Source organism: Vulpes vulpes, chromosome 14 (assembly GCF_048418805.1).
Source record: "Vulpes vulpes isolate BD-2025 chromosome 14, VulVul3, whole genome shotgun sequence".
Lineage (NCBI taxonomy): Eukaryota > Metazoa > Chordata > Mammalia > Carnivora > Canidae > Vulpes > Vulpes vulpes.
Genome location: NC_132793.1, coordinates 121198728 through 121224223, shown reverse-complemented (window position 1 = coordinate 121224223; position 25496 = coordinate 121198728). Strand labels below are relative to the sequence as shown.

The 25496-nt window shown below is 36.1% G+C and overlaps 1 protein-coding gene across 4 annotated transcripts in view; it reads right to left on the bottom strand.

Moving 5' to 3' along the window:
- The window catches only part of RFC1 (replication factor C subunit 1), a 75582-nt gene that overhangs the window by 31003 nt on the left and 19083 nt on the right, over positions 1 to 25496 (bottom strand). For all 4 annotated transcript variants that reach the window (XM_025997767.2, XM_072737862.1, XM_025997758.2 and 1 more), the window contains 5 exons: positions 21189 to 21264; positions 19311 to 19433; positions 4933 to 5165; positions 3979 to 4056; positions 197 to 274 (listed from right to left, as the gene is read on the bottom strand). In XM_025997767.2, the coding sequence (XP_025853552.2) occupies positions 197 to 274; positions 3979 to 4056; positions 4933 to 5165; positions 19311 to 19433; positions 21189 to 21264 (588 nt within the window). The remainder of the gene's footprint in view (positions 1 to 196; positions 275 to 3978; positions 4057 to 4932; positions 5166 to 19310; positions 19434 to 21188; positions 21265 to 25496) is intronic.

Below are 25496 nucleotides of genomic sequence, written 5' to 3'. Positions count from 1 at the left end.
CAATTAACCTTCCTTTTAGAGCAAGAATAAGTTTCTCAATGAGCTTCCCCAAAAACATCGTTAAAAATTAAAATAATTTAGCTTCTTTCTAGAAGAGTTATTCATGGTTGTTATCTCCAGAGCCTAGAATACACAGGTTTGAAAGGGAACACTGATCTGCAATATATATTCAGAGTACAATCTGGTGATATGCCACCTTTTTGGTCTTGGGCTCTTCATCCAACATAGCTAATGTTCTGGCAAACTCTTCATCTTCATGCAGTTGTCTCTCCAACTGTAAAAAGTATCAAGAGAGTAAGCTTTTTTCTTTTTATAAATAAAAGTTTTTAAATGTTTGAGTCATGATACTTAGAAGAAACTGGAAAAAACATTTTCCACAAAGTATGACATTCTTCCACTTAATAGTTCAGTATCACAGATTGCTTCATTAAGTCAAATTAGATTTCAGAACACTTATTTTTAGTTTTACAGGTGAAACAGAGAAATTGTGCATATTTTTAAATCACATTTCTCCCTTATAATGTTCAAAGTCTATAGTTTGTCTTAAGAGTCCCAATACAACACTTATAGATCTCTTATTTCTATTTATTTTGAACTCTATAAAGAACTCTGAAAAGAATCTCATCCTAATAGAAAAACAATAGTCTGAAGGGCACAAAAAAGAGTAAATCTAAGAAATAAAGAAAATTATGTAATTTCCTTGCACACAATATAATCATCAAATTTCCATTTTCAGTCACTAATTCAAATATATGTTCTGACTTGAGAATTTAAGCCACCATATCACAGAAGTTTTCCTAACATGCTAATATAACACACAGATATTCTAATTACTTTGTTATTATTCCTAGTATTTTCATTTGCAGCAAAATGGAGGTTTTCCAGAAAAGAAGGTGTAGCAGTAGAATATACTTCTCATTTATAAACTCACTGGTATTAGGCCCCCTGATAAAACAGCTTAATGTAACATCAAATAAAAGCCTACTTATATTATTCAAACAAAGGAAAGAATGTTCAAATCACCCAATCGAAAAGAAAAGGTTTGGAAATTGGCATATACCTTATGAGAACACAGTAACCAAGCCTTTTCTTGTTTTTTAATAAAATAATCTTGAGCTACACAGAACCATAAGCAAGCCAGACATATGCACATCAATACATTCTCTGTTGCCTAATATTTACTTACCATATCTGAACTACACATCTAAGTACTAAAAAAATATATATGAAAAATCTTCATCATTGAAAGGTCCTTCAAACTCTAAACCTCCAAGTGCCCTGCAAGGATTTCTGGTTGAAACTCTTATCATTTTCCCAAAATTTCACACTATGTAGTATACATTAGTAAAGAGAATTTGAGAAGCCAGAACAGAAGAAATGTAAATACTCCCACTAGAAATTCATTATTGGTAATTATGGCATCCTTTGATCAAAAGTCCTGATTTTAATACAATGTTTAGCACAGGTAGTATTTAACATATTAACTTGTTAGATATTAGACTCATAATTTATTAAATGTATAAACAAGGAGGTAAAAGTGAGAGAAAAAAAGTCTTGGAAAGGTAATTAGAAAAGACATCACAGTGTTGTTTTTTTTTTTTTTTAAAGACATCACAGTTATTAAAGACCCTCAAAGTCCATCATCAGAGTAATAAATTACTCAAACAAGATTCTAAAAGAATGTGACAGAAATGGGAAAATATGGTTTTATGATACGAAGTACCACAGCAAGTTTGGAAAGGGTGGGACAGACCTCCAGTATACGGGACAGATAAGAAGTCATATCCTTAAAATCACAGTTTTACCTAAACCATTTGTGCTACCTTCAGTCATATAGATACCTGTTTATGGTTTATGTAACTCAGTGTAATCAAATAAGATGGAAAAGATTTTGAAAACACAAACTCCAAACTGCCAAAGTATTTCATAAAACTGGAATACTGTTCTCTCACAGTATTTAATAAGAGCCTTTTCTACACCAAGCACTAAAATAAGCACTGATGTCACAAAAGTTAAGCAAAACATAAACAGCCCTGGTGGGTGGAGCTTAGAACCTACATATAGGAAGACACATAAATACTAATTATAAGAAGTGTTTAAAAGTAGCTACAATGGGGTGCAACACAGTATATAAGAGGGGTTTCTGATATAGTTTAGGAAGTATGAGAAAGTGACACTTAAGCTAATAGCAAGGGGGTTCAAGCATTAGGTATCAAGGTCTGGAGCCTCTGACGGAGACAAACCCTGCTCATAGAAATCCTTTCTTCTTTTGGCTTCCAGAAAATACCAAGCTTTCCTCAAACTCCTACTTCACTAGTCATTTTCTTAAATCTCCGTCGTTGGATCATCTTCCTCTTCCTGACCTCTACATATTAATAGTACCCTAGAGTTCAATCCTGAGACTTCTTTTCTGTTTATATACTCTCATCCAGTTACACAGGTTTTAAATACCATTCAAATGCTAATGACCCCCAAACATACATCTTTGGTTTAGACCTCCCCGCTCCCCAGCTCCAGATTCCTCTATAGAAACACCTACTCCACATCTCCACTGGAAATCTATTAGACATCTCAAACTTAACATGTCCAAAACAGAATTCTTTGTACCAGTGTTTCTCTTAAATAAATGGTATCATCATTGATCCAGTTGCTCAAGCCAAAAAACAGAGTCCTCTTTTCATCTTCTCTTTCCCTTATACCTCACACCCAATCTGTCAACAACTGGAAGGTTGCACCTTCAAAGCACATACAGATTACGACCACTCCTCATTACCCCTTCCATTATCACCCAGGTACAAGGCAACATCTTCTCTCACTTATCCAACCATAGTAGTCTCCAAACTAATCTGCTTTTGATCTTGCCAGACCATGGTTTATTAGCCTCCCAGTAGCCAGAATAATTTTCTTTTAAGATCCATCAAATTGTGTCCACTTCTGTGTTCAACCATTCCAATGGCTTCTCATCTCACAAAAACTAGAATCCAAAACCCTTACCATTCCAAGTCCTTTTGGTAGGTTACAGAGACTTGTCATGACTTACAAGATTTCCAAATTCATCAAATCAAATGTTTCTACCTTAAGAAAAGCACTCGCAGTTCTGTTTAGAGGAAATCTTCCTCCAGGCAGTCAGACTGTCATTTCATTTTGTTCCCCAGTGTCACGTCCTCAGAGGGGCCTTTCCAACCCCTCTATTTAAAATGGAACACTCATAACCCCACTAATCACCCCTAAAACTATCTATACCTTCACTTTTCTTCACAGTAGTTATGATGACCTGACTTTTTTCTTTTTCTTTTTTTTTTTTTTAATTTTTTTTTTTAATTTATTTATGATAGTCACAGAGAGAGAGAGAGAGGCAGAGACACAGGCAGAGGGAGAAGCAGGCTCCACGCACCGGGAGCCTGATGTGGGATTCGATCCCGGGTCTCCAGGATCGCGCCCTGGGCCAAAGGCAGGCGCCAAACCGCTGCGCCACCCAGGGATCCCCATTTCTTTTTGTTTTTACTGTAGTATCCTTAACACCTAAGCTAGAACTGTGCCACATACTCAGTAAGGGCTCATAAATATTTGTTGAGTGAATGTAACAGGTGTACTGCCCAAGAGAGCACTCTGAACTAGAACAGATTTAGGGGTCATCAGCATATATATAGTATTTAGAGCCACAGGAGTGGATGAAATTACCCATAGTGAAAAGAAAAAGGATATGACCAAATTAAATTATTTTAACTTTACTAAATACAATTGCTTCTATTCAAAGAAATCTAATAATAAATCTTTAAATAACCATCCCTTGCTCTTATTTATCTTTTACATAAAATTAAATTTTTATAAATTATATTTTAACTCATTTTACACATAATTCTTACAATGAGAGTCAATCCAAAATTAAACTAGGACAGTCCAAACTGTTTGCCTAATAGACTAAATAGCAAGATACAACATCAAGTTGTTAATGATACATAAATGAAATGCCAATACCTCTGCATCCTCATCAAGTTGCAATTGCTTGGCAATGGCTTCATCATTTAATCTGGAGTCATCTGCATTTTGTGAAGGCTATTTCAAAGAAAATCAAGCAAGATCAGCATAAACCTTAAGTTAAAAATAAGGTGGGTTTTATTTGTTTTTTGTTTTTTTTACTGTAGCTAATTAATTAAATACACCAGTGAGAGATAAGTTTATGTTATAAAATAGTCTTACTGCACACCAGCCAGAAGATTATGTTCACAGCTACTCCCTAACCATATCCAATTTCCTAATGAGCAAATATCCTATAAACAGATGGTTCTCAGTTAATTCTATTGACGTGTTCAAAAGAAGTACCCTGCAAAAAACCTATAAACATATAGTCTTCAGAATAATCCAGAGCATTGGGAAACCAATGTGTCTGTGTAAATGGTTACATTCGTCCGATAGAGGCACTAATGAAATCAATATACACACACCATTTGGCAGGGCTGAATTCAGAAGATTACTTTCACTTTTATTTATCTGTATTTGTTTCTTAAATGTCCAGAAAAAAATAAATCCAACAGCAGCCAAAGTAGAAAGGTCAAAAATATAACAGGTAAGTCCTATTTATAAGTTATATACTTATGACCTCATTTGGGAATAAGCTTACTGTCCAATTCTGTCTGGCTGAGGTCAATGATACCATGAATTTGCATTCTGAGTATTTAAATTGTAAGAGTTACAATTTATTCTTATGATTTAAATTATCTTTTCCCAATTTCAAATATAAAAAAATTAAATGTGCAATATTTTAACTTCCTCACCCTCTAAAATGATGGCAATATGGTTTATCCATTATCACAGAAAAACAATTATCATTAATAAAAACACAGACCTATTTATAACATCCAAATTTCTCTTATTAAAAACAGTGAATGGGTACAAACCCTGAATATTCTTGCTTGCATGTAGAACACTCACCTCTTTTCTTTTGCTTGCTACCATCTTCTTATCTGATCTTTGAACACTCCCAGTTCCAAAATAATCAAGCACTGACGTGGGGGTAAGTTTTATTGGTGATAAAGGTTTATTCTTGGTCTTAGTGTTTTCTTCATTCTTTTTCATGTTTGATGTCCCAAGATAACTATGTGTAGATCCTCCATTCTCTTTTGATTTAGAAGCTGCCTTCTTACACATAAAGTCATCTTCTTCATCTTAAATGGAATATAACCAAATATTATAAAACATCGATTCTAATTTTATAAAGCAACCACTTCCATCAGCTTTATAGAAAGCACACCAGAGCTAGAGAATGCTGATTTCTTTTCTTCCTATCTCTTGAATTCAATACTTATCCTCACTTTTACCAATGCCACACATGTAATAAACAATTCCCGCCAATTACCACCCAGAGCACACAAATATAATTATTTACTCATGTATTCAACAAATATTTACAGAGCACCCATTATGAACCAACACTAAGGATTTAACAATGAATAAAAAAGACAAAATCCCTGACCTCATGAAGCTTGGGGTCTAGAAAAGGAAAAGATAGAAGTAAACAAATATATGCTGTCAAGTTATAACCCCTATAAAGAAAAAGTAAAACAGGATGAAAGAATTAAAGAGCAATGGGGGATGCTCTTTCAGTTATGGTTGTCAGGGAAAGCCTCTCTGATAAGCAATGAGGTAACCTCAGGCAATGAAAAGGGCAAGTGCAGAAAACTTCAAGTGAGTGTGCTTGGAGTTTACTGTGACTGCAGCGCAAAGGGGCTATAGCACTGGAGTTAAGGTGAGAGAGGTAGGAGTCAAATCACGTGGGATTTTTCAGGTCATGCAAAGAATGTTAGGTTCTATTTTAGAATAAGAATCCACTGAAAAATTTTCAGCAATCAGTGATCATACTTAAGTCCTGTCCTTTGGAGAACACACCGTGAAGAGGCAAAAGCGAATGCAGGAAGACCATGTTGAAAGCTACTGCTGTTACAGAAGAAATGCTGACGCCTTGGACTAGGTGGTATTTGCAGAGGTGGCAAGAAGCTGTCAGAGTCTAGCTTATATGAAGTGGGCTGTCTAGCAATATCTAAGCCTTCACTTAAGACTTTAAGCACTTTGTTACATTTTATCTTTCTAAAAAGTTTCCATTAAACATCTGGTTTTAAAAGTCTTTCTAAGCTTTCTAGTCTTTCTAGTCTAACTTGGATACAACAGTGTACCTCAAAAGGGCCTCAAAAAATTTTGTTTGGCTCTGTGATTCACAAGATAAAAAGCTCTTTGTGTTGGCCTAATGACAAAAGACATCCAATAAAAAGAAAAATCTAAAAGGCACTTGTGAAGACTGGGTCACTAGGGGTGGTGGGGACCGCTTCATAAATTTGGTGTGCAAGGCCACATTATGAGTGAGTCACTTCCTCTCAAATAGTCCTCCGTTCAGCCAAGAGCATTTGCCAGGTACTGTGCTATTCCTATGTGGTTGCCATCTCAAAGAGGAAAATACCTAAGATATGTAAAAATCAAAAAGGACTTCGTCTTACTTTCTAATTACTAAGTTAAAATGAAACTATGAACTCTACAAACTAGAAACCCTTCCAGGTTTCTGATTACTAAATATAAAAAGTAATCCACCACTTGAAGCAAATTCATCACAAATGAATTGTTCACTACAAGTTCCCAGAAATTTACACCTCAGGCTACCCTCCAAGGGCCTGCAATAATCATGGGTAAATTTGTAAGATGACTCCATACTCCTTGCCACCAACAACTGGACCAGGAGTGGGCACTTGGATCACAATGGGGGCCAATCTTACCCTTGATCAGTTTGCTGAACATGTTTAAACTAGGTACTAAAGATTCATTCTTGCATTCAGTGAGATGTGACAATGGCCTAACAAATGCCATTTTGCTTAAAGTAGGCTTTTTACAATAAGCAGGTTTTAACCTGCAACCAAAAGATTTTAATTAAAGCATACTTGTTTTATCTTCAACTACAGTCAATCTACCTTCAAGCTTAAAATAAAAATTCATTCGTAAATTTTTCTAAGCACATCCACGGCTTGATATACTTACCAGATTTCAGTATAACTATTGTTAACAAGAGTCAGCCAGCAGATTAGGTTCAGTAACTGATGTATCTGTTCTCCCTGCCTGATCCTTCTTTGCCCCTGCCAGATGTGGGAAAAGGCGTCTGATTCTGATGGTTTTGCAAAGGAGAGGTGACATTATCACCATTCCACTTAAGTACACCAACCATAAAAATCACCTATAATGTATTATTAGTTCTAATATAAACACTCATTATGAAAACATGTAAACCAGTAAGAATTTCCAGAAAGCAATTTGGCAAAATATATGCAGAGCCTTAAAGATGTTCATAACCTTTAGCCCAGTAATTCCTGGAGATAATCAGAGGTACTGACAAATATTTGTATACACGAACATTTAGCAGTCATTAAAAATTCATCTCGAATTTCAAAGCTCAAAAATATTATGGGAACAGTAAAATTAAGCTGGCAAAAAAACAAAAATGCATCACTCTTTTCCTTTAGGTTAGCCTTACCATTATAGGTATAAATGTCACCCCTAAAAGGGGGGTCTTCTTTTTCACGAGCCTTCTCTGCTAGAGATCTCTTTGTAACAGTGGAGGGTAATAGAGCCTTTCTCTGAATTTTTGGTTTAGAATACACAAATTCAAACTTAACAATGTCTTCAAGCTATAGATCCAAAAGATGTACTATACCCCAAACACAGACATAATTTTATAAGCATTTTCATAATTTAAGTAAAAAAGGAATTACACATGAATTTTCAAAAAATATGGAAGTGTTCTGCATAAAATTTCAACTGTGTTTATATTGTACTAAGCTAAAACTACATACAAGGCCCCTTTTACTCTGCTAACCACAAAATAAATAGCTCTTCAGGCCCCTTGGAAAGTAGAAGCAATTTGAGTGAAATACAGCTATAAAAAGAGAAAAGACTGGCTTCCTTGATTTGACACTTACATAGTACTCCATGATTTATGCACTTCCCCATACTCCTTACAGTGACTGGGAAAACTAACAACAAAAAAGTAAACTCATGATCCTAAGCATTAAGGTATTTCTTATAAATACAGAGGGTTTCATTAAGGAGAACATAGAAAAATATGGTGTTCTATAAAGTCGCAGATATATCTGAAAGCATTTGGTCATCTTGCCTTGACAAAACCAGAAAACCTGAAGAAATCAAGAGTCCTACTGTCTGTACTATGACTTTTAAACTGGCTGTCTTAAAAATTCTTTAGTCCTTAATATTTCAAAGGCTATATACCAATACGTTATGGAAAAAGAAGGCAAAAGAGGCCAAAGGTGAGAACAATGCTTGCCGAAGACAGTCATTTAACAGAAGCTGCTGTCACCATCCTCACATAAATATTTTATGATCCTAAAGTGTAGAAATGAAACATTCCAAATAAAGTTATGATTATTTTTCTTTTTTAAACATTTGTTCTTTTTAATAAGCCTAAATTTGTTCTTGCACCTTCAGAAGCCAAAGGCAACTTGTGTTCCCTTCTCCGCAGAAACTTATAATACAATAATGATAAATAGATCTAAGTCCAATTTCTCAGACCTAGTTGAAAATCATGGGCAATTGAACACTTAGAATCTCCCTCTAGGATATCTGTCTCCTTATAAAAACACCATTTATTTTTATTTATACACAACATAACCTCAAATGTGGTAACAATCACCAAATAAACGAGCATTACCCAATATACAGCAGAGGAATTGCCTGGGAAAGAAGATTGCTTTGCCACTCTGAGTTAGAGACATTCATTTATTTAGAAAAGATAACAAATGAAAGAGAAAGAAAATAATGTGCAGGTCCATATAAAAATCTATTTACAAGCCAAAAAGGAAAAAAATCTAATTATGGAGTTCATCCTACTTAGAGTTTGGGATTCTGACGTTCATTCCTTTCGTCTGGAACACAAAAGAAACAAATTAATGGAGATCGTGCTAGAGAGATCTGGCTACAGAGATTAAAAATAATTTATTTTGCAACAACTAGTCAAAAACTAAAACAGGAATCTGAGTTCCCTTTTCCTACAAAATTCCCGAAAGGAATCAGAGAGCCTTTTCCTACAAAATTCCTTTTCAATACTTCTTTGAGTCAAAAACCTAAACTGTCATTTTGGTTTTGGAAGTAGAGAAAGGTTCATACATATGCCAAGCCTTTAATAAGTATTTGCTAATTAAGTGGATGGAAGAGAAACTAAACATCCATCTTCACACCATTTATGTGGTGAATCAAATATTCTGTACTTTAGTATAATTAAATAAAACCTCTGAGATTGACCATTTTTACTCAAGAAAGTAAGAGAGCTCATGATTCAGTACCACTAAATCCTCTTAGAATCGAACAGAGTTCATTATTTTTTTTTTAAATAAACCCATAATTTGTGAGGCCTAGTGAGGTGAGTAATGATATATAAGAGGAAAAAAGTACCGGCTTGCGTTGTGATGTTATCCACCACATAGGTCCCAACTCCCCACCAGAGTAGGAATAACAGTCCATGGAAAGTCACAGCCAGTTTCAATTACTAAGAAAATGTAACACAGAAGGAGAAAGTGGAACAATTTACTACTTACTTTCCCTCCCTCTCTCTCCACTGGATCTCACAGAAAAAGGAAAGTAGCGGGGGAAGTCAAGGGGAGGCTTGGACAATGGGACACAGGTACATCACACAGAGCTTCTTACAATTCTTAGGTATGAAACAGGCAGCATGGAGGAAACCTGATTGGCCATCAAGAGTAAAGAGAGTGGTTCAACAATGCCATTCCCGACTTTCATTCACATTCCACTTTCCCACATATGAGAGGAGGTAACAAAATTGTCTCAGCATCAGAGCCAAGTATAAATCACTTCTATATTATTTTATTACTATTTAATTATACTTTCCTAATATAATCCTACTTCCTTGGCATTCTAGAATACAATCCTGTGTCTCTCAAAGTTTCACAAGTGCCTGACAGTAAAACATGTGTCTCAAGAACAAACAGCAGTCTGTTCATTTTGAAAGATGCTTCAGAACCTCAAAAATCATTGGATACTCTAGTGCTCCCCTATGCCACTTAATTTTTTTTTTCAGGTCTCAGAATATGCACTTTTAAAAGAGGCCTAATGAACAAACTATTAGGCAAAAAAGATTGTAAGAAAGCATCTAGCTCCTATAAAGATGTTTCAGTTAATGTCAATCTGTGAATAAAATTGCTAAAGCAGTAACCGTGACTTTTGACTCATCTATAAAATGGAAGAAGTGTCTAAAGGTTAAAAACAAGAAATGGAATTCCAATTGCCAAAAAGTGAATGGCAGGTCCCCAAACACAGAACTACAGAAGAGGAAAGGTTTAGTGACAATTCTGTGCAATAATATCAAGAGCAGATTAAATGGAATATTCAACAAGACGAGGATCACAGGAATAAACCATGCTAACCTAAGTGCTTCTTTTTGTAAGTTAAAGGACTAGCAGACGAAATGAATCTAGAAATAAGGGTTATCTGGAGTTCAACAAAACATTCACCAAATTCTCTTCTGATAGGGTAGGGCAAGGTTTCCAACCTCTACATTAACATTTTGAGCCAAATATTCCTTCTGTACGGAGCTCTCCTGCACACTGTACAATGTTTAGTAGCATCTCTAGCCTCTATCAACCAGACGCCATAACACCTGCCAGCTAATGATGACCAAAAATGTCTCTGGATCTTGCCAAAGGTTCCCTGAGAGACAAGTCACCCTTGACTGAGAAGCACTGATTCATGGCAAGATGAAATACGAGATAAGTAACAGAGGCTATTAGATCCATAAGTAACTGAACAACTATTCATGAGAAATAGAAAAGCTATATCCAAGGCGCTGATTAATAGATTGTGTCAATTTTGGAAAAGGTACATTTACCTGTCTCTTAACACTAAATAATTTTACCAATGACTTGGAAAGAAATACAAAGATATATTTATCAAATTTGTAGAAGCTATAAAATCTGATATGGAAAAACAAGTAGATGAAAGACATCCAAAGAATTACTGCATTCTTCCACAGTAAAACTCTGCAATTTTAGATTGAAAATTGCTTCCTTTCCAAAAAGAAGTTTCTAAAGGAAGCTTTCTAAATGTAAGTCATCCCTAATATTAGGAAGATCTGAAGTTCAAATGAGATGGATATGAAATATAAGCCTTATAATAAATAATGCTATTCCATTCATGAAGTCAGTAGAAGTGTTTTTGAAAAAAAATTACAGTATATAAGATGAAATTTATTTCATCATTGTGGTAGACTTCTTTCACTCTGGACACAGGTGTTTCAAATAAAGTAAAAGACTCCTATGTAGAAGATACCATAATTAAGAAAATATAAGCCATGGGGTGCTGGGTGGCTCAGTCGGTTATGCATCCGACTCTTGGGTTTCAGCTCAGGTCATGATTTCAGGGTTGTGAAATCAAGCCCCACATCAGACTCCATGCTCAGCACGTGGTCTGTTTGAGATTCTCTCTCTTGCTCTCTCCTCACCAACCCCATTCATTCAAGCTCTCTAAAATAAATAAATCTTTAAAAAATGTTTCCCCATCAAAAAAATATATATGAGCTACAATACTAGGTAGTATTAATCATGTAAATCTGTAAAAATTTACACACTGAATTTTTAAAATAGATTTTCTTTCTATAATAGGTTAGAAAGTAATGAATAATGGATATGAAATAGCAGATGCTTCCACATTATTCTCTTTCTAGCACACAGTACCTAAGTTTCCATGATAAATTCTTCCAAAACTTTTCACATTTATCTCAAATTTCTGTCTCTTCCAGGAAATGTTTCCTGAACCTCCAAAACAAAAGTTACCACTCCCATGCCTCAATATCCTTGGAAGATATTTTTATCACTGCTAATTTTTTCCTTAAATAATTTTTATATAAGACTTATTTTCCCAATGAACTCTAAGCTCTGAAGACAAGACTATGCTTTTATTCTGGTATCTATTTCATAGAATATTCAGTACACTATTACGTACATACAGTGAACACATGACATTTGTTGAATAAATAAATTAGTGAGGATTTAATATTGTTAAATATTGTTAAATAAATGAATGGATCAGGATACAAAAGCCTGGAATCTAATAAAAATACAAGAGCTTCAGGGCACCTGGATGGCTAAGTTGGTTAAACGTCTGACTCTTGCTTTTGGCTCAGGTCATGATCTCAGGGCCGTGAGATTAAGCCTGCATCAGTTGGGCTCTGCACTGGACACCGAGCGTGCTTGGGGTTCTCTTTCTCCTTCTCCCCCTGCTCCTCCCCCAACCCTACAGCATGTGTGCACGGGTACGCATGCGCTAATACAATTTTTTAAATGTTTTTAAAAATAAAAACGATGTAAGAGTTTCTTTCAGAAAGAAATTTAATAAAGGTAACTGTAAAGTCTCCCTTTTCTGGACCTGAAAACTGGAAAAGACTTGGCTTAATAGTAGCATATGTTCAAAAAAATTTATTATTAGTGGTGCTTTGATCCATAAGATTAATAAAAGTCAAAAGGAAAAACAAAATGCTACTGGTAGGGAATGGGGAGAACCCTCAAAGGAGCACTATGCCTAGAAGCAGAAAGTGGAAGCCCTATCTATTCTTCATAATATAGGTAGGTAAGCTACATTCTTAAAATGAACCTCACAAATACTATTCTCTTTTAGGTAATCATAATCTTCACTGTGAATCACTCATTTATTGTAAAATATATTGTAATGAAGCATAAACAGGTATGTTCACAAATCAGTAATCCAATATCCCAAATAAGAACGTGAATAAAATTAAGTGCATACTATTAAATTCCACACAGAAATTTAAAAGAATGAGATAAAAATCTTTCTGTATTGAAACAAAGAGGCAGAAGCTGAGGAAGAGGCAAGGAGGGAGACAAGGAGAGGAAAAGAGGAAGAGAGGGAAAGAGCAAGCCAAAGACATTAAGTTATGAAAAAGGAAGCTACAGAAATGTCAAAATAAAATGCCACTCTAATAAATACAAAGCTGAATATACAGATATGTATGTACATTTGGGTGCGTGTATATATTATTTATATAGCTACGTAAGGCAAAGGGATGGATGACAGAATGAAACATTTCCATCTGAATTCTCTTTTTTCAATGAGAATGTGTTACTTAATTTAAAATAATATTAATCTAAATACTCATCCCCCAAAATGATAAATTTAGTTTTTTTTATAGTCTTAGTGCACAAATCAATATTAATTTATAAACAAGTATAATCAAAGAAATGTAATACACAGTTCTTACTTTCCTCTCACTTAAGAGAAATTTTTTGTCTCAATCACTCTGGTTTCCCTGAAAACATCTAAGAAATGTTCTCTTATACATAATCTATTCCTATTTGACTGGTAAGCAAAACTGTATGTCTCTAAAGATCAGCAAAAGAGAATGTGACACACACACACATCCTCAGCAGTATTTTCTGCTACTGTTTTCCAAAGCCACGGACTGCTAATATTACATGGTGAAATAGAAACCACCACATTCTCAATTTTTTTCCCATTTAACATCCCCAAAATAATTATAATTTCAAGAGCACTGTCTCTGGAATTATGTACTCAATTAAAAATACCCGTTATAAACAAATTTCAAGACAGGGAAAACCCCCATCATTTTCAACCAAACACCAGCCCCTGATGAAACTGCCTAATAAAAGGTCATCTTGACCAAACAAAACTCAAGGTATCTCACTTCATTAAACAGCTAAAAGTAAATATATTTACCCAGTACAACAAGTATTTGGGATTTTACCAACTTACAAGAACATTTTACTAGAGTCCGTGGTTAGCTATGAAGATGTTTATATGCTATTTTTTCCTTTCCCTGTAATTTGGAAGATAAATATATTAAATGTACTTTAAAAATCAACAGAAGACAGATTTAATAAAAGTGATGAAAAATACATCATGAAGCTAAACAAGCTAACAAGCCTAAAGAGCTGAATGAAGTACGTGAATGTACAAAAGTACTTGAAGTACATTATTTTCTCAATTAAGGTTATTTCCTATTTTTCTCATTGTTTATAAAGCCCTGTGCAACAGGAATGTGAGCTACATATGTAGTTTTAAATTTTCTCATAACCGTATTTAAAAGAAGTAAAAAGAAACAAGTAAAATTAACTTAAATGTTTGGTTTAATCCAAATAACCAAATTTTTAAAAAGTAAAGAAACAAGTGAAATTAATTTTAATAATATATTTTATTCAACCCAACATACCCAAATTATTATCATTTCAACATGTAATCAATACTAAAAAATATTAATAAGATAATTTACTTCATTTTGGTACTAATTCACTTACAAGAGTTTCAGTTTGGGCTAGTCACATTTCAAGTGTTCAAAAGCTGTAAGTAACTAGTAGTTCCCATACTAGACAGCACACATCCACAACAAGTGGGTCAAATACAATTTCTAAATTTCTGAAGTACAGTTACAAAATCAACAGAAAGTCCTAAGTACTTAAGCCAAAACAAAATGTCTTTAGCATAGTCTTTAAAGGCAGATATAGAGATACAACAAAATTAAAATGTAAGACTAACAGTTAATAATAATTGAGCATTTACCATATGACCCCGTTTTAAATGCTTTTCAAGAATTATCTCATTTGATCATCAAAAGGCCTCTGACATACGTACTAGTAATAAATCCATTTCACAAATGAGGAAACTAAGCCACGGGGAAGGTAAATGAAGGTTAACCCACCCAGACTGAATCAAGAGCTCATGCTCTTAAACACTACAAATACTATGCTGCAAGAAAAATACCAAACAAAAATTGGTTTATAAAAAATAAACTATAGAATAATGAACCACAAAGTGTTTCTTTTATTTTTTTAAGATTTTATTCATTAGAGAGAGAGAGAGAATGAGCATGAGCTAGGGGGGAGAGGCAGTCGGAAGAAGAAAAGTAGACTCCCCGCTGAGGAGGGAGCCCAAGTGGGGCTCCATCCCAGGACCCTAAGATCATGACCTGAGCCAAAGACAGCCATTTAACTGACTGAGCCACCCAGGCACCCGTTTCTTTTGTTATCAATAGGCTGTTAAAACCAAATCATTGTCATATAACCCTCTTCCACAAGAACCTCCAATCTCCAAATAAACAGTACAATTTTAGGTTAGAATTTTTATTTTTAAACTATTATCATAAATATTCTATTTAACCTGATACTAATAATATTTATATTTATAATGTGAATATTTCTTCATGACCCACTACTGAAAAACTATAGTTTTTGTTTAAAAAATAATAATTTTTTAAAATTATTTTAAGATGAAGCATTTTCCAGCTTATTAATTTCAAGAAGCTACACCTTTCTTAAAACTCTTTATATTTCTAATTTTATTATGGGCTGCTTTTTAACAGTTCATTCTCTTATGAAGAGGGAAAAAATGACTTATTTTTCTTCCCATGCACCTGTCATTTCAAGGAATAACAAAGTATGAGAAGACAAATATAGGCAAGGAAAGAACTAGCTTTTTCCTCTATCTTAATTCTAAGAAAAAACAGAATACTATATAATTAATATTCAACATCCTATTAGATGGGTACATCACACTTCAAGATTTTCAGCTAAAACAGGGGATGATGTTCACCTTCCCATATATGTGCCACCAGCAGAATGACATAAAACACTGATAATGTTCACAAAAATTTCAGATAAAATGCTGGGTATCTATTCAGAAAATAACATTTGAAAATACCCAGTCTGAAATAAACAATCCTGTGTTAGAGAAAATCTGTGATCAGAGCTTAAATCGTCTGACCCTTCTGTGTACCTAAAATCACAAGATAAGGATAGCCAACTGAACCAGAGTTGAAGGGCACGGCTGTCTGCACACTAACTTTGACGTTTCCAGGCTGTCACTGGGAAGCTTGATCACACCACCTTCAGTTACATAATAAACCTATCACCATACTGTTTCTAGTATCCCTCCCACATATTCAAAACTTCACAAAGGTGGCCAGATCTCAGAGGGGGATCTCTGAATAGAAGAGTGCATTTGCACAATGTGCCTGAACAGATATTTAGCAATAGAACAAAAAGGTTAAGGCCTGTATCATAATGAAGAAATATCTCAGCTTACCAAAAAGCTTACAGAAAATACGTTCAGTTACCTACATTGTTTTTGATCATTTGAACAACTTTATCAAACAAATGAGAACCTACAAAACTCATCTGTGGGCTTTTCCTTTTTCCTTCAGACTGCTTGTTTTTATTTGCCTCAGGCACCGGGTCTGGCCCTTCCCTACGCATCATCCAGGGAAGTCTCTCCAACAAGCCTATTCAATTGGTGTTTCTGCTTTATAGAAAATGAGACAGACTCAAACAAGCTATTAGACAGGACACTCAGGCAGGGCTTCTGACATTCCAGACTCATGTTCCTTTTTCAACAGGAAGGACTTTCCTTTCTGTTTTATTCCTTACTTATCAACCACCAGTGGTTCTACCATGAGTACCTGCACACTCTCAAGTAATAGCCCATACATTTAACTAAAGCCTTATAGTTACTCATATCTTTAAAAACCTTGACCTTTTATCTGCAAATTCCAATAATATTAAACTCTTAGAGGTGGGGACGCCTGGGTGGCTCAGTGGTTGGATGTCTGCCTTCGGCTCAGAGCATGATCCTGGATCCTGGATTGAGTCCCACATCAGGCTCCCCGTGGGGACCCTGCTTCTCCCTCTGCCTATGTCTCTGCTTCTCTCTCTGTGCCTCTCATGAATAAATAAAATATTAAAAATAAAATCTTAGAGGTGATATGTATAATCAATAAAGCTGTTTTTGGGGAAAAAAAAAAAATCAAGAGGCACCTGGCTGGCTCAGTGGGTAGAGCATGAAATTCTTGATGTCAAGGTTGTGGGTTCAAGCTCCATGTTGGGTGCACGGATTACTTAAAAAATAATTTTCAAAAAAATGTTTAAAATAACAAACAAAAAACCCTTGAAACATGCTAAAGACATTAACTCTCCAATTATCCTAATTATCATAGGTAATCCAAACACCTAATATGTAACTCATTTCTCAAAAAAGTTTATAAATCACTACTGCAAACTTTTTACGTCTCTCATTACTTCACTCCTAGTCAAAGCCTCAACTTCCCTAATTACAGTTTCTATACTCCATCCCACCTTGAACACTAGCAATCTAGCAATCATCCTTAAATACCATTTTCATCATGCCACAACTCTCTTCAAAAACTTCAGGAGCGGGATCCCTGGGTGGCGCAGCGGTTTGGCGCCTGCCTTTGGCCCAGGGCGCGATCCTGGAGACCCGGGATCGAATCCCACGTCAGGCTCCCGGTGCATGGAGCCTGCTTCTCCCTCCGCCTGTGTCTCTGCCTCTCTCTCTCTCTCTCTGTGACTATCATAAATAAATAAAAATTAAAAAAAAAAAAAAAAAAACTTCAGGAGCACCTGGGTGGTTCAACTGGTTAAGGATCTGCCTTCAGCTTAGGTCATGATCCTAAGACCCCAAGATCAAGCCCCACATGGGGCTCCCTGCTCAGCAGGAAGTCTGCTTCACCCTCTCCCTCTACCCTTTTTCCCTTGCACATTCTTTCTCTCTCAAATAAATAAATAAAACTTTAATGGTTCCCTTTCCCCTGCTATGTTAAGTCTAAATTCATCTGCCTAGCTTTCAAGGTCGTCCCTCATCCTACCTCCCACCACTCCTTGTCATGTGGGCAAGCAGTCTCTTCTGTGTCCTATGAACACACCAATCCCTGTACTGGATGCTGTGCCTTAAGTAATCCCATCTGCCTAAACGGACATGTTCTTTCCTCCATCATCTGCTCATCCTTCAAGTGCCAGATCAAATCCTACCCTTTAAGCACTCGGCCTGACTACTGCTTATTGCTGCCTCAAGAGACTCCTAGAGTACTTGGGAGTCTCTGATCATCTATTATATCCCCAGCACCTAGTAACTGGGTTGTAAAAATGACTCAATAAATGTTTGTTGAATATAAGTTGTACTATGCTATGCCAAAAATAATTATGTGGCTTTTACCCTATCTCTTCAAACCAGGTGTATTCACTTCAATAGCAATAAAAATAACAGAGTGCTAAAAATAATGGTTTCAGAGGTTTTCTTCAATATGAACAAATCAGTAACCTATGAAATGCTTTCACGGCCCCTTCAAGCATTTCTGTATAGGAACCAATTCAAAGGGTTGAAGATTAATACATTTACATTTTTATTCCTGTTATTGTCTGCCCTAGTAGTTAATAATGTCAGAATCAAAAGGACTTTACAATGAACACATCTGAGTTTTTCCTCAGATGACAATTCAGAGTTCCTTACCAAATGACACAATCATTTATATATTTTACCATTTGAAGATTAGTGTACATTTATGACTTTTGCTTTTTGACCATTCAAAACAGATCGAACAAATAAATTTAAGTACAAAAGCAATTATCTTTTAAAAAGTCAATGCTAAAGTCTAGGGTCACAAGGGAATACAAAGAATTCAGGTCACATCTGCACTATATTTTTTTAAAAGATTTATTTATTTATTTGAGAAAGGGAGAGGAGAGGGAGAGAACACACACGAGCTGGGGAAGGGGCAGAGGAATAAGGAAACTCCCTGGTGAGTGCAGAGCCAGATGCAGGGCTCAATCCCAGGACTCTGTGATCACGACTTGAGCCAAAGTCAGATGCTTAACTGACTAAGCCACCCAGGCACCCCATGCTAAATTATAAACCACAAATATGAATACCATTATATACTTAGATTATGACTTTAGAATGCAACATAAAATACTAACGTTAAAAAGAAGTTTTAAAACACACCAATAATATTTTAATATATGATTAAAGAAAGAACTTCCAACTTATTCGATATAGAACACCTAGGGGTGCCTGGGTGGCTCAGTCGGTTAAGTAGCTGACTCTTGGTTTTGAATTGGGTCATGATTATAGGGTCCTGGAATCAGGCCCACATCAGGTTATGTGCTCAGTGGGGAGTCTGCTTGGGGATTCTCTTCTCCGTCAGCCTCTTTCCTACTCAGACTCACATGTGCTAAAACAAACAGATAAATATTTTTTTAAAAAAGAACACCTAAAAAAATTCCAAAGCCAATTGCCCTGAAATTGCCCCACAGAAAATGCCAAGGATAATGACTATAGACTTCTTCTGATAAATATAAACCAACAAAGCAAAAAAGGTAACAGGAATTCTATTCAAAGTGAAGGAGGTACACCCAGACACCAATGAGAAGCTCAAGAACATAACACACACTACTCTTCTTCTAAAACAATAAACATATTCAGTACCTTACCTGTTTCTGAAATATATGTAACGGGATCCTGGCGTAGAATTTTACCAGGTTTAGAGGCCAATGGCAATTTTTCTGGTTGCTTTTTGGCATTTTTAATCTGCACTGTATCCTCTGATTCTGAATCTGTACATGAAAGGAAAATCAAACAAAACTCAACAATAAAATACAGTGTGTTTTTACAGTGACTGTTAACCAATTCTTCAAGGCCCATTTGAGGTAAAACTCTTATCGTGCATTCTCACAGGTTACTCCTACCAGTATTAAGTCTTTGTCTTTTTCTTTTGTTACTGTAACAAATCACCACAAATTTAGTGGCTTAAAACAACATAAATGTATTATTTTACAGATCTGAAGGTTAGAAATCCCATATGGGTCTCATTGGGCTAATATTAAAGTGTCAGCAGGGCTACGATCCTTTCCTGATTACTCTAGGGAAAAATTCATTTCCTTGTCTTTTCCAGTTTCTAATGATTGCTAACATTCCTTAGTTTATGGCTCCCTTCCTCCATCTTCAAAGCCAGCAACATCAGGCAAAATCCTTCTCATGCTGCCATCTCTCTGGTTCTCTTTCTTCCACAGTTAATCTCTCTCGTGTTCTCTCTTCTCTTCCTTGTGAATACAATGGGCCCACCACCAGAGAATCCAGGACAATCTCCCTATTTTAAGGTCATCTGATTATCAACCTCAATGCCACCTACAACTTTAATTTCTCTTTTGTCATGTAACCGAACCGAACCTATTCACAAGTTCTAGGAATTAGGACATGGACATCTCTGGGAGCCACTAGTCTATCTACCACAACCTAATCACCCAAGACACTTAAATACAAACCAAGACAAAAACAGAAGTTTCATAAACTTTAGTATCCTTCCTTTTCCTCTGCCATGCATTTATAAATCCTGTTTCATACAATCCTAAACTGCATCAAACAATTAAATTTCCAGTTTCCCAAAAGACAAACTCCCAGGGAATGAGGATGTGTATTTATTTCAAATTCCTTACAGTATACAGCAGTTAAAAACTCACAATAAACATTCAAATATTTTTAGGATGGAGTCAGAATCTTTGCTATCACAGTTAAATCCTAACAATCTATAAATGCTTCCTTAGGTTACCCTTTTAAGAATTCACACCAGATGAGTCTTCTCCACAAAAGCAAAACCTAAAACTTGGAGTTTCACCATTATTTTAAACTATCATAAAAGACATCCATAAAAATACACATTCTCCATTTTAAAAGTATATTCAAATATTTTATATGGTGCTTTTCCATTGTAAATGCAACAAAAAAAGACTAGATTAAAAGCACAAAAAATAAATTTTAAGATCTTTGTTTTTAAAGCAATATTCTAAGGCACTATTTTCCAAATTCAGTTTCTAAGCTCAGTCACAATAGTAGTATGAATATTTTAAAAAATGGGGATCCCTGGGTGGCTCAGCCATTTAGCACCTGCCTTCAGCCCAAGGCGTGATCCTGGAGTCCTGGGATGGAGTCCCACATCAGGCTCCCTGCATGGAGCCTGCTTCTCCCTCTACCTGTGCCTCTGCCTCTCTCTCTCTCTGTGCCTCTGATGAATAAATAAAATCTTTACAAAAAAAATATTTTTTTAATAAATATGGCATATTCAAAGTGAGTCTAAGACATACTATATATACTATATACCCCCCTGAACATATTTAATACATTAATGTATTTCAGCTCTGATAAGTTCTGATATTAAAACTATTACAACTTTTTTTGAGCATAGAGCCCTCCCCTCACAGGACCTATTATAACATCAGAGAGAGCTGTGTGTCTCAGAACATCAGTTTGGAAAACACTGTTCTATGGGATATAAAATTCTTTTTAAACTTTAAAGCTCCTAGAAGAAATATTACCTGAATCATAGATGATCCTCTTTTTCTTGTTTGGTTGCTTCTGTTTAGAGTCATCTTCTTTACAAGAACTATTTACCTATAAACAGTACAGTATTATTAGAATACAAAAAAAGTCCATATAACTTAGTTTTTTTCTCTTTAAACTTGAGCTCGGTAATTTCGCCCTCATGGAGAATTTTTTGCTTGTCATAATGGAAGAGGGGGTTGTTACTGACATCTAATGGGTAGATGGTAGACCAGGGATGTTTCTAAACATCCTACAATGCCTAAGACAGTCCTCCACAACAAAGAATTATACAGCCTAAAATGTCATTAATGCCCTAATTAGACTGAAGAATAAGCCTGATCCACCATCAAAAAGAGAAAAGATAACAAATGTTGGCATGGATGTGGAGAAAAAGGAGCCTTCTGCACTGCTGATAGGACTATAAAGTGGAACAGCCACTATAGAAAACAGTCTGGAGGGTCTTAAGAAAAAAAAAATTTTAAAGATTTTATTTATTTATTCATGAGAGACACAGAGAGAGAGGCAGAGACAGGCAGACAGAGAAGCAGATTCCCCATGGGGAACCCAAGATCATGCCCTGAACCAAAGGCTCAATCACTGAGCCCCCCAGGCACCCCTCAAAAAAAAAAATTTTTTTTTTAACTACCATATGACCAACCAGTCCACTTCTGGAAATATATGCAAAGGAAACAAAAACACTAACTCAAAAAGATATCTGCACCAACCCCACCCCCCACCCCATGTTCACAGAATCACTTATAATAGCCAAGACATGGAAACAATCTTAAGTGACCATCAAAGTAGGAAAGGATAAAGTTGTGACACGCATTAAAAAAAAAAAAAAAAAAAAAAAGAGGAAATCCTACCACTTGTAACAACATGGATGAACCTTGAAGGCATTATGCTAAGTGAAATAAGTCAGACAGGGAAAGACAAACACTATATGATCTCACCAATTTATAGACTCTAAAACAAAAAACAACCAAACTCATAGAAAAAGAGATTAGACTTACAGTTACCAGAGGCAGGGAGTGAGGGGAGGTACAACTAAAGGAAAGTAGACAAAAGGTTTAAATTTTAAGCTATAAGTACTAGGGATGTAATATACAACATGATGACTATAGTTAACACTGCTATTTGATACACAGGAAACTTATTAAGAGGGTAGATTTGAAAGTTCTTATTAAAGAAGAAATTTTTTTCTTCTGTGTTTATATGAGATAATGGATGTTAACTAAATCCACTGTGATAATCATTTCACAATATATGTAAATCAAACCATCATGCTATATAACCAAACTTATATAGCTATATACGTCAATTATTTCTTAATAAAACTGAAAACAAAAGAATCCAGACAATAATTTTAACAGATGGGAAAGAAAGAATTGCAGAAAAAGCTGTATTATTAATCAGCTCCACTTTCACCACTAATTTACATATAACAAAGTATAAAAGAAGGTCAGATATTACAAAGCAAATGCTTACTGAAAATGATAGAGACAAATAAAAATTAAGGAGTTGTGAGCCCTGCACCAACCAATTCCTGTTAGAAAACTAAAGATAACCGAGGCAAAAGGTATTATTTATATTTTGTAGTTATACATTTCTAACCTATTTAAATTTTCCCAAAGTGCATCAAGAAAGCAAATAGTAAAAAAAAAAAAAAAAAGTAATCAATTATAAGATAAAAATATGTTTCTAGGGACACCTGGCTGGCTCAGTCTGAGCATGTGACTCTTGATCTCAAGACTGAGTTCAAGTCCCACATCAGGTGTACGGATTACTTAATAAAATCTTAGGGGCACCTGGATGGCTCAGTTGGTTAAGCATCCAACTCTTGATTTCAGCTCACGTCATGATATCATAGATATGAGATTGAGCCCCACATCAGGCTCTGCGCTAATATTCTCTCTCCCTCTCCCTCTGATCCCACCCCTACTCGTGTGTACTCTCTCTATATAAATCAATCAATCCAAGTGAATGTTTTAAGTGAATAAATAAAATCTTTTAAAAATGAAATATGCTTCTATTCATTAAACTGAAACTTGGAAAATACAATAAGCAACTAGCTTGCAAGAAAATAAGACAAAAGAACTATTTTAATTCAAATGCACCACCAGACTAGAGGACAGAGTTATAATCAAGTAAATTAACTCCCAGAAGGGAGAGAGCAATAGAAGAGGAGTCTCAAATTCTGCCAATAAACTTAGCCCAAATCTGTGGCTGTCTCCTGAACTACATATGAACGGAACAACTCCCAATGCCCAGCTAAGTATAAAAGACTTGAACAAAAATTTCATATGCTGCCCATCACAGGGGAGACAAGAGTTGAGAGCTTGAGTTCAGCCAAATTAATTGCCTGCTAAACCAAAAGAAATTAACACTTTTTGGAGGAATGTAACAGAGTCCAAATTTCCTATACTATACAATTCACACTGTCCAACATAAGTCCAAAATAACCAGACACACACAAAAAAATTAGGAAATGTGACCTATGATGCTTAATTTTACCTGTGAACTTGTCTGGGCCTCAAAGTGCTCAGATTATTACATCAAACATTATCCGAAGTATTTCTATGAAGGTGTTTTTGGATCATTTTAACATTTAAACCAATAAATTGATTAAAGCAGATCATTCTCTCTAATGTGAGTAAACCTGATCCAATCACTTGAAGGTCTGAAGAGAACAAAAGGCTAACCCTATCTTATATAAGAGAATTCCTCCTTCCTGACTGCCTTCAACCTGGGATATCACCTGTTCCTACCTTGGCTAGCAGGCTTGAGCCTGCAATCACCCTACTGGCTCTCCTGGTTCACAGGACTTCAGATTCACACTTAAACTATACCATCAGCTATCATAAGTCTCCAGCTTGCCAACTGTAGGTCTAGGGACTTGTCAGTCTCCGTAATTATGTGTATGAAATCTTTAAATCTTTAAAATGAATCTCTTTCTAGATTCTACTTCTCTAGAGAATCCTAGTACAGATTTTGCTACCATGAAATGGAGTGGTGCAGTACCTAAAATATGGAAGTGGCTTTAGAACTGGGTTATTGTGAAGGCTGGAAAAGTTTTGATGTGCATGCTTTAAAAAGCCTAGGACTTCTAATTCATGAAGGCAATGCAGAAAGACCTTGAAACTCACCTCCACAGGACACACCAAATCTATACCTATTTATAGAGCAATTCCTCCTGAAGAACTGGGGGCTGACTGAACAGCTTCTGCACTACAAAAGATAGAGAGACCACATAGAGAATAGCAAGAGAAATAGAGACATGGTTAACGAAAGGAACCCCCACCCCTGTCACTGCAAACCGCATTAGGGAAGGATAGTACTGAGGGACCATAAGTAGATTTGTCTTCCCTGGAGCAGAGAAAAAAGGTCATGGTTTAAAAGAGTAACTAGATTATAAAAATATCCAGCCCTAGGATTCCACCAAATGGTGGGGGAGCTGCTGGAACTCTGCAGGTTGGTGGGCCAAGGTAAACCCCTTGAAGGGGCCACGGTTTACATTCTCTCTGCACCCTGATAGCATGGACAGGAGTAGGGTGCTGGTGCCCTTGGTGACCTATCACCTCAGTATCCCCCAGGCCCCATCCCACACCAGCCCCAGACACTCCCCCCATGTGACCCTAGTACAACACACACCACAACATCCCTGGTTAGCTCCCTCCTATAGTGCTAGTTGTCTCGCCAAGGTGACACAAGTGCAAGGCACCTCAGAACACTCCAGTGCCATACCCCTTTGGCTCCAGATAACTCCAGACAATTTTGGCTCCATTTCAGCTTCAACTGTCCTACCAGGGCACTGTGTGCACAGAGAGCCCCAGAACCACCCAGCTTGTATGTACTTCAGCCTCAACAGTCCTGCTATGCAGAGAGCCCTAGGATCACCCTGCCCCCATCCACTTCAGCTCAGGCCATCCCACCAGTGAACCCCAGCAAAAAGTGCCCCAGGACCACCAGCTACAACGTCAGCTAGCCAGCCAAAGTCACCGGGGGCTGCTTTGTATCTAAGGTTCTGTTTGGAATAAGAATATGCAGGGTTGCAGGAATCCCTGAGTGGCTCAGCGGTTTGGCGCCTGCCTTCAGCCCAGGGCATGGTCCTGGGGTCCTGGGATCAAGTCCCACATCGGGCTTCCTGCATGGAGCCTGCTTCTCCCTCTACCTGTGTCTCTGCCTCTCTCTGTGTCTCTCATGAATAAATGTATAAAATCCTTAAAAAAAAAAAAAAAAAAAAGACCCCAAGGAGCCAAAGCAATCTTGAAAAAGAACAAAACTGGAGGTATTACAATCCC